The 9815-nt window shown below is 44.5% G+C and overlaps 1 protein-coding gene across 1 annotated transcript; it reads right to left on the bottom strand.

The window, feature by feature from the left end:
- Positions 1 to 4161: 4161 nt before the first annotated feature.
- Positions 4162 to 9427, bottom strand: LOC124649424 (gibberellin 2-beta-dioxygenase 1-like). The gene is made up of 3 exons (XM_047189069.1): positions 8904 to 9427; positions 5127 to 5556; positions 4162 to 4601 (listed from the first exon to the last, which is right to left on the bottom strand). The coding sequence occupies exons 1-3, from the start codon at positions 9323 to 9325 to the stop codon at positions 4329 to 4331; spliced, it is 1125 nt and encodes a 374-aa protein (XP_047045025.1). The 5' UTR covers positions 9326 to 9427; the 3' UTR covers positions 4162 to 4328.
- Positions 9428 to 9815: the final 388 nt, after the last annotated feature.

Genomic DNA, 9815 nt, shown 5'->3' with positions numbered 1-9815 from the left:
TGTCGCCATCACTTGTTCGAACACTTGTCACAACATTATCATACATATCCTTGATGAGGGTAATGTACTTCATTGGGACTTTGTGTTTCTCCAAGGCCCACCACGTGACATTCCGAGGTATGTTATCATAGGCCTTCTCCAAATCAATGAACACCATATGAAGGTCCTTCTTTTGCTCCCTGTATCTCTCCATCAGCTGTCGTACTAAGAAGATGGCTTCCATGGTAGACCTCCCAGGCATGAAACCAAATTGATTTTTGGTCACGCTTGTCAACCTTCTTAAGCGGTGCTCAATGACTCTCTCCCATAGCTTCATAGTATGGCTCATCAGCTTGATTCCACGGTAATTAGTACAACTTTGAACATCCCCTTGTTTTTGAAGATTGGTACTAAAATACTCCGCCTCCATTCTTCGGGCAACTTGTTTGACCGAAAAATGAAGTTGAAAAGCTTAGTTAGCCATACTATCGCTACGTCTCCAAGGCCTCTTCACGCCTCGATGGGGATACCATCAGGACCCATCGCCTTGCCTCCTTTCATCCTCTTAACGCCTCCTTAACCTCAGACTCCTGGATACGTCGCACAAAACACATGCTGGTATCATCGAAGGAGTCGTCTAGCTCAATGGTAGAGTTATCAACCTCTCCATTGTAAAGGTTGTCAAAGTACTCCCGCCATCTACGCTTGATCGCCTCATCCTTCACAAGAAGCTGATCCTCTCCGTCATTGATGCATTTGACTGCGTTAACATCCCTCGTCTTCCTCTCCCTAAACTTGGCCATCTCATAGATGTCCCTTTCGCCTTCCTTCGCGTTTAAACGTTGGTAGAGGTCCTCATACGCCCGACCCCTTGCTTCACTCACCGCCCGCTTTGCAGCCTTCTTCGCCACCTTGTACTTCTCCATGTTAGCTGCACTCGTGTCCAGATATAGGCATCTGAAACAATCCTTCTTCTCCCTAATAACCTTTTGGACCTCATCGTTCCACCACGATGTATCCTTAGCTTCCCTTCTACTTCCCTTAGTCACCCCAAACTCCTCTACATCGACCTTCCGCAAGCAGGTCGCCATACTCGTCCACAACATGTTTGCATCGCCTCCTTCCTCCCAAGGGCCCTCCTTAATAACCCTCTCCCTGAAAGCCTGGGATGCCTCACCCTTAAGCTTCCACCACTTTGTTCTAGCGACTTTGGCGCGCTTACCCCGCTGGACACGGATCCTAAAGCGAAAGTCGGCAACCACCGAGCTTATGTTGAGGGACAACACTCTCTCCAGGTATCACCTTACAATCAATGCAGGCGCGTCTGTCTTCTCTTCTAGAGAGGACAAAATCAATCCGGCTAGAGTGTAGACCACTACTGAACGTCACTAGATGGGATTCTCTCTTCCTAAAGAGGGTGTTAGCTACGACCATGTCATAGGCTAGAGTGAAGCTCAGGACGTCTTCTCCTTCTTGGTTCATGATGCCATAGCCAAAGCCCCCATGCACCCTTTCAAAACCTGTGTTAGATGTACCCACATGACCATTGAGGTCTCCTCCTATGAAGAGCTTCTCACCAATAGGTACCCTCCTAACCAAGTTCTCCAGGCCTTCTCAGAACTCCCTCTTGGTGCTCTCATTGTGGCCTACTTGTGGGGCATACGCACTGATAACATTGAGGACTAAGTCCCTAACAACCAACTTGACAAGGATCATCCGGTCCCCTTGCCTCTTGACGTCCACAACTCCATCCCTGAGGCTCTTATTGACCAAGATGCCTACTCCATTTTTGTTTGAAGTTGTCCCCGTGTACCACAACTTGAAACCGGTATCCTCCACCTCCTTCGCCTTCTGTCCCTTCCATTTGGTCTCTTGGACACATAGGACATCAACACGCCTCCTCACCGCCGTATCAACTAACTCCCGTAACTTTCCCGTCAAGGACCCTACCCTTCCAGCTACCTAAGCGTATCCTCCTAGGCTCGGCTAACTTCCTTACCCTCCGCACTCGTCGATTCAAATGCGGAGACCCTTGCTCATTTTTCACTACACTGGGGCGTCGGTGCAGCGCGCCACTAAGGATGCGGCGATCCGACCCTTGCTCACTTATCACCGTATCCAGATCAAGATACGGCGCGCCACCAAGGGGGTGACGGCCCGGCCCTTGCCCATTTGACACCACACCCGGGTTTCGATGTGGCGCGTCGCTAAGAGGGTTACGCCCCAACGAGGTTCCTTTGGGTTTCATCTCCATAAGAGTGGCTGGGTTTTTTACGTTGGCTCGCCCCGCCTATCACAACCCTCCTCCTTTACCCAGGCTTGGGACCGGCTATGTTGAGACAACATAGGCGGAGTTTTGAGGTCTCAACGTTATCATGCATAAAAAACCCTTTGTTGAATAGGTTGCAGCGTCGAATATTCCCAGCCTACCGAAACTATAACATGCATTACTTAACATGATATATAAAAGACGACACTAGACTCTTTGTTGAATAGGTTGCAGCGTCAAATATTCCCCGTTTCTAGTTTTTGACGGCTCTCAGCCACATGGATAGTTCAATGCGCCCATCAGCGCCTGAGTCCTGACATTATCTTCCAAGAACCACTTCTCATTTTCCCAAATTTGCATCAGGGCATTTAAAATAATAAGTAACTATCCTGTTCTGCTACTATCGTATTGGTGGATCTTGGCCTAATCCACAGTGGCATGTACACACTGAAATCAAGAATTGCTTTCATGTTTCTTCCTTTCCCTTTCCTTTTGAGGAAGATTGGAAGAATGTAGATGATGGTCCACCATATGAAGTTGAAGAAAATAGGAGTACAACAAGACGAGAAGCAATGGCCTGACTTTCTTGCTCTATGTCGTCTCTATGGACTGTTGCTAGCACTGCAGCTTACTTGTTCTGTAGCTTATACTGGCCTGCATGAACATGGGGAGGCTTGACAGAAGGGTCATTAATGCAGTGGTCACTGATCAATTGCAAGCACAATTATGATATCCTGCCTGGAGGATTCAAGTGGAAGCAATCACAGCTATACCAGACGTGGATTATTGCTTGGTTTCTATCTTCAAGATGTTTACAGAAAACCCAGAGTTTGCCAGCATTCTGACTTGCAAGTACGGCATTTAGCTGCTTGATGCCTGTACTTACTGCCTCTCAGAGGAATGGCCAAGATATATACTCATGCCATCCAGCCAAATTTCTCATCAATCGGTAAATCACTCGACCTCTTGATTTTCTTGCCATAATGCACAATCTTAGTATCTACACTTGTGATTTATCTGCGAGCCACAACATATAAATGACATAACACTTATGTTGTGCTGCAATCTTAGTAGAAGGTTCATGTGTATGTACCTAGTTGACAACGGTGTAGTAAACATCAGTCAGACAGTGCTAGGTGAAGGTGGTCACCTATTGGGGAGGATTAGGTCTAGAATAGCTTGTCAAATGGAAAGACCTACAGCATGATTTTTTGAGACTGATCTGATTCACTGTTTGCTTTAAAGAAGAGAAGACCCGGTAATATGGCTGTGTTTAATTGAGCCTTGAGACTAATCTAACATAAAGAAACAATCTAACCAGGGATTCACATTCAAACTAACAAATAGATCTAATCTCTAGCAAAGGAAACAGGCTGTTTATGCATAATAACCACTGTGAATAGTATTCCCCAAACATGTGGTGCTATAGTACCTTGTGTGTAACAAGAAGCAAAAGAGAAACTCAGATCGACCTTATTTCCACAATTTGACATTGAACACGTAGGGGCTCCCCAACGGTTTTATGGTTGTGCAGTAGAACAGCACCATCTCCCTTTTCAGGATGTACGTGATCTGACCTGGTGTATGCCCTAAACGTTGCATCACACTGTTCAGTTGTTAGTTAAATTTATATGTGGCTCTATATTTTCCAATCATGTGTTGACCTACAAGTCTACAACTGATTGGAATGTACTGAATATTTCTGCCTCAGTTTGGATTGCCGTTTAGGTTGTGTGAACTCCGAAAGTTGTGAATTGGAGTCTGGAGTTAGTTCTCACTTTTTTTGAAAAGGTTGCTTTAACTAAAGTGGATCAACATCCGGTCTGACACAGTTGGAGGAAAGATTGAGAGATAGAAGTTACGAGGGAACACTAGTTTGCTGAAAAGGCAATAGCACATTACCACCGTACAACCATAACTTCCCTACAGAGCTAATCACTATTACACAGGTTGTGGACACATACACTACACCATCATAATGCTGGGAGTTGATGTCGTAGAGCCAAAATTTTGGGGACTATTCTGCTATCTAACTAGTCCCCACCGTGCACAGTGCCTGCAACTCAACCAGCCATTCCTATCATTTTGCTTTGCTTCCATCGTTGTTGCCGTCAACAATGTGGAAGAGGTCGAGACGGCTGTGGCTCAGGCGGAGCGAGTACATTGCCGTCTTGTACTCGGCCCAGGTGAATGACCGGTATCGGCGTGGCAAGACCGCGGTGACCATCTCTGGGAGCGCCGAGATTCGTGTATGCGGTGGTGGGCCTGCAAAGTAGATTGTAGACAGCCTTGGCCTGCAGGCAGTTGCAATTACCCTGTGTCGGACGCTTACTAGCCGCCCATTTGTCAGAGCCTGAAAGGAGAAGGCATACAAAAAGATAAGACACCAAATCTCTGGCACATAAATTTTGTTACATCATTAAGGATTTGTTAAATTCTCGAAATCAGCTGTAGTTGCAGGATGTGTTTTTTTTTTTTGTCAAATAGTAAGAGGTAATTGAGGAAACAAAAAAAATGGGTTTGGAAAAAAGAAAAATAACATGTTGGCACGTCTTTTGACAAAAGTAGAAATAGTTTTCAACCTGGGTGTCCAATCATAAGTTTTATGTACTAATAAAGATCATTTTTACTCATGTTTTCAGTAGTAAATAAGGTGTTCTCATGAAATGCTGGAAATAAATTGCTTAAACTTTTAAATCATGTGTGACTACTAATGGTTAGTTGCATGCTTAACTTGTAAATCATTTTTACCCTTTGTTTGCTTTAGAATCCATTGCTTTTTCCCATTTGTTTAACAGTTCCTATAAGCATAGTTTGTCCTGTAAGCAAATATATCTAATGCTGTTCTTTTTTCTTTAAGGTTAACTGGTGCCACTACCTGGAGGAGATCACCAATATTGACGAAAAATGCTGATGGGTCAGCTGGCACCTGAACCCACCCCTCGTTGCCAGAGACGTCTGGTAGAAGCACCTGCAGACCGTCGACGTCGTTTGCTCGGAGCAAGCTAAGGATCTGGGGGTCGGAGTGCTCACCGAAACCGATCCGCCCGCCCACTGCCGTCGGGTTCCCACCATTGCTAGCCTTGGTCCTGGCAATCCTCTTGAGCTTGCATTGGTCATCATGGTCAAGCTTATGAGTGGTACATGATGGTGGATAGTGGTTGATCCTCAGGAGGCAGTCACTGTCAGTTTCCTTGATGAGCTTGCTGAAGAATCTTGGGTCCTTGAGCCCTAGCCCCTCTCCTAACAAGTCCAGGATGTCACACGCAAGCTGCTTCACTTCTTCCACATACTCATTCACAACAGAACTGCAACAAAGTGAGAGGAGGGAATTTTAACATGTGAGTCAAATCAACCCCATGATTTAATATTTTTATCAAAAAAAGTGCTGTTGTCACAAGATCAGCTGCATGTGCCCATCACAAGTGGTAGAACAAAGGAGAACGATGGAGAAGATTTTGACTGATTGATGTGTGAACCTGCAGCAACTCAAAAGCTGCATCCCTTGTCTGCCTGCCTGCCTGCATCTACACACATGCTATATTCGTTTCTTGTAGCGCATGGATGGCTCAGAATCAGGAGTCAGGATGTATCTGAGGGTGACAAATTTTCCAGTGGGCAAATGGATTCTTGACAGGATTGGCGATGCCTTTTTTCACTGCTCCACCGAAAGACTCATCAGTGCTCGGATCATATATCACTTCCTGCCACTACACAAGCTTTGGAACATTTCATTTTTGTTACCATAAAAGGACCCTTTGCATGTGTGCCTCCTTTCTTTTGCTTGGCTTTATATGGATAGCATGGATATGCCCTTTAGGGGGGGGCCTGGGGATCATTTTTATTCTCATTCAGACTTTTGTACTTCCATCTGAGGGGCCCTTCCCCTTCTGTTTCAATGACAAAAAGAGGTTATTCTTTCTTACTTCTTGTCTTGAGTTTTTTTATGGAAAATCTATTGCTGCAATAGTTTGCAAGTTCTATTAAATTTGGGGGTTTATTTTGTGTAGTGTGAGGTAACTTTATTGGAATAGCATGATAGCACAATCAATATTTTCTCAACTGATGTGCTTACTGCAGAGTTTTGCATTGGCATGACATGTAGCCAAGGCATTGAACATAAAATTTGTTGTAGCACTGAATCAGTTGGTTTTCAGTATTAATGCCTGGAGATCTATTTTAATGATTAATGGAGATAATATAGAGCTAAGAGGAGTTCCAAAAAATTTATATAGTTTACACGGTACAGATCATTGTCTATATGGAAACTTGACGTACCTTGCTATTTAAGTATTAATGCCTGGAGATCTATTTTAATGATTAATGGAGATAATATAGAGCTAAGAGGAGTTCCAAAAAATTTATATAGTTTACACGGTACATATCATTGTCTATATGGAAACTTGACGTACCTTGCTATTTAAGCTTACTGAGCTATCTGGTAGATATGGACTGTTCAATTTTCAAGTACTCTCATTCTATTGCTGCATCAGTTGGTGGTTGGATATTACCATTAATTGGAGGCCACTGCATATATGTGTCAGATTAGCTCATACACAGATATACACAGTTTGTTGGAGAGGGGCCTGAGAGGGTCCTTCTAGCTAACTACCTAAGAGAGGGTTTTCTTGTCCCTTTCATCTTATTTGCTCCCAACAAACTCTGACTAGGCCACTGCATGCGTGACCTTTCTCATTCAGCATATGCACAAACATAGTTAAGAAGATCTCACCTGTTATGTTCTGTCAGTGTTGGCCTTGTGGGCATTTCCTCCCATCGAGACAAATTCTTCTTTCCCTTCATAAAATTAGCTAATACGGAGTATTTCTAAGCAAAACTTCAAAATGATCAATTCTCATGTTTGTTCGTTTTCTATTGTTTTCATTGGGTTGGACAATTATATCACGGGGAAATCTCTCAAGCCCATCCCGTGGAGCTATCAAGTTTGTTGTGTCACATCACTTGTATGCTTTTCTTTTCCTTTAGAAACTAGCTATGTTTGATCTTAAATCGCTGGAACCAACTTATGATTGGCCTGCCTAGTGCAGCATCAATTATGGCATTATTGTGATAATTATTGTTTTGAAAACTATATGCTCATGCATTTCAGCAATTTAATTGGCGGGACCTATTTGAAGATGACAAATACATGTGCATACCGACTGTTGATTCTGTGATGTACTACAATGGAAGAATAGGGGAACTGTCATAGATAAAACCATCTACAAACTACAAATTAGTTAAACTATATACTTACACATGACGTCAGCTACATCTACATTTCTTATATATGAGTCAAATCTTTACCGTATTGAAAAAAACTGTTCATGATACATCTCTTAGTAGTCTGGCAGTTATATTTCAGAAAGATTTTTTTTTTATATTTCCAGTATTATTTATGTTAGCCAAAATGGAGAACATATGTGTACACATGTAAAAGTTTTCCATCCTCCAGTGAATCAGCATGTAACATCTGCTACATGCCTACCATGTGCCTACATCACAACCGGTCATGGTATATACACCATCCAAAGAACAAGTTGCCAGGCAAGCTAGTTTTGCAACAAGAGTAGTGCACTATGTGTGATTCCGGTGTCGGCTCCTTTTTTACTTGCAAACACAACATAGCGTCGTACTGAGCAGAAAGTCCTATGTGCATGCATGTACACATCATGTCCTATACCTACTTACTACAGGTCCTATGTGCATGCATGGACGTACACATCATGTCCTATACTCCTACCAGGTACAAATTTGTGTAGGCTACAGGAGCGAAGGTAGAATGGAATGAACAGGTACTACCCAAAATTAACTAACCTATGCACAATTACACATACATACTATGCAAGCAATATACGATTTTAGGTGTGGCAGAAGCCGGAGCTTGCCGGATAGCTAGCTAGCTCCGCCACTAGATACCTATATCACCTATAGGACCCACATGGCAGTGTGGAACAAGGTTGACAGTTACCTTAACATGGTATTCTTCTTTGCACACCAAATTAAGGGATAGCTATAACCTAACCAATATTCAACGAGAAGGTACAGGTTCAGGACTATGATATGCAAACCACATCCTCACACCAACATCAACATAGTCAGTTGGTTAAGGGGGCACTGCTATGTGTAGCTTTGGTGCACAGGAGCGCCATCAAAATATATTTAAACACATATACATTAGCTTGTCGACGTCGTTCTTGATAGCTTAATTAAGCTTGAAACCCTCTAGACATTGTATAATTAATGGTTGATGGAGAGGCACATGACTTGAAAATGACAGTGTCTTTCTATAACGGCCCAAGCTCTTTTGAACCGACAAGATCGTTTATATAAAATCAAACTTTGAGGCTACATGTGAGACTCTTGCGATTTTTGTATGTTTTGTCCGCTAATTAACTCGACAATCTCTTGTGCTTTATTAATGGACTAAGGCCTTGAGAACATTGTAAAGTTGCTGGCAGGTGGCCCAAAGGCAGCCCTAGATGGAGTATATATGTATGCATGGATGCATATAAAATCAAGAAGACCTTCATTATAGAACAATTGACAGACAGAGACAGTAATGCTTCATTAATGTAGTATGTTTGTGCCACGTAAGCATATGCACGATCGATTAACACGTATAGGGGGGGAGAGGAAATACATGTACGGATACCTGAAGCGCGAGGGGTCGTTGGTGTCGATGGAGGTGGCCCTGTGCGCGACGGCGGTGGGGTTGGCGTTCAGAAGGAGGTACTCCAGCTCGCCGACGTCGCCGTTGAAGCCGATGCTGCGGCAGCCATAGCCGAGCGGGTTGGGCGGGCCGGCGCGCTGCTTCTCGTGGGCGGCGAGCGCGAAGAACGCCGAGGTGGCGGCGTCCAGCCGGGCCGCGGGGCCCGCCGGTGGCACACCGTGGTTGACAGCACGGAAGAAACCCTGCTCCGCGCACGCCCGCGCCACCTGCTGCGACAGCGCAACGCGGCCACGGGGCGCGGACATGTCCACCGTCGGTATGGCGCCTCCACCGGGGGACGGCGGTGGCAGCAGCAGGGCCACCGTGTCTTGCCTCGCCGGCGTCGTCGTGGAAGGCACTACCATCGCGTTAGCTAGGTGGAAGCAGCTTCACGTGCGTCGAAATGTGGGGAGAGGGAGAGAGAGAGAGGATAGAGCTGGATGAGCACTACGATCAAGCTAGCTGGGAGTTGTATGTAGGGGTCTTCCAAGTGGAGCTGTGGAGGGGAGAGTGGCTCTCGTATATATGGACGTCTTGAAGAGAGAGAGAGAGAGCGGCAGAGATTCACTGTTATCATGCTGACCCCTGGCGATCTTTTGACTTAGTTAACGTATTGCCTATACTTATCTAGGGGTCATGAGCTTAATTATTAGGCTTAGTTAACTTCAATGACATATCACTCTCTCTTCCGTTCCCTTTCTCTAATTTGTAGGCCCTTAAATTCTCCTGGTTGAAGAAATTTGGTTCTGGGTCTGGCACTTCTGGCTGGAGCCGGCTGAAGATCTTTTTGTTATGTTGACTATAATATCAAAATACTAGTATTATTTTATCACCTTGTGGTGAGCATACATGCGC

Source organism: Lolium rigidum, chromosome 4 (genome assembly GCF_022539505.1).
Source record: "Lolium rigidum isolate FL_2022 chromosome 4, APGP_CSIRO_Lrig_0.1, whole genome shotgun sequence".
In the NCBI taxonomy this organism is placed as follows: domain Eukaryota; kingdom Viridiplantae; phylum Streptophyta; class Magnoliopsida; order Poales; family Poaceae; genus Lolium; species Lolium rigidum.
Note: the sequence above shows the minus strand (reverse complement) of the source record. Positions and strands in the feature narration are given on the sequence as shown.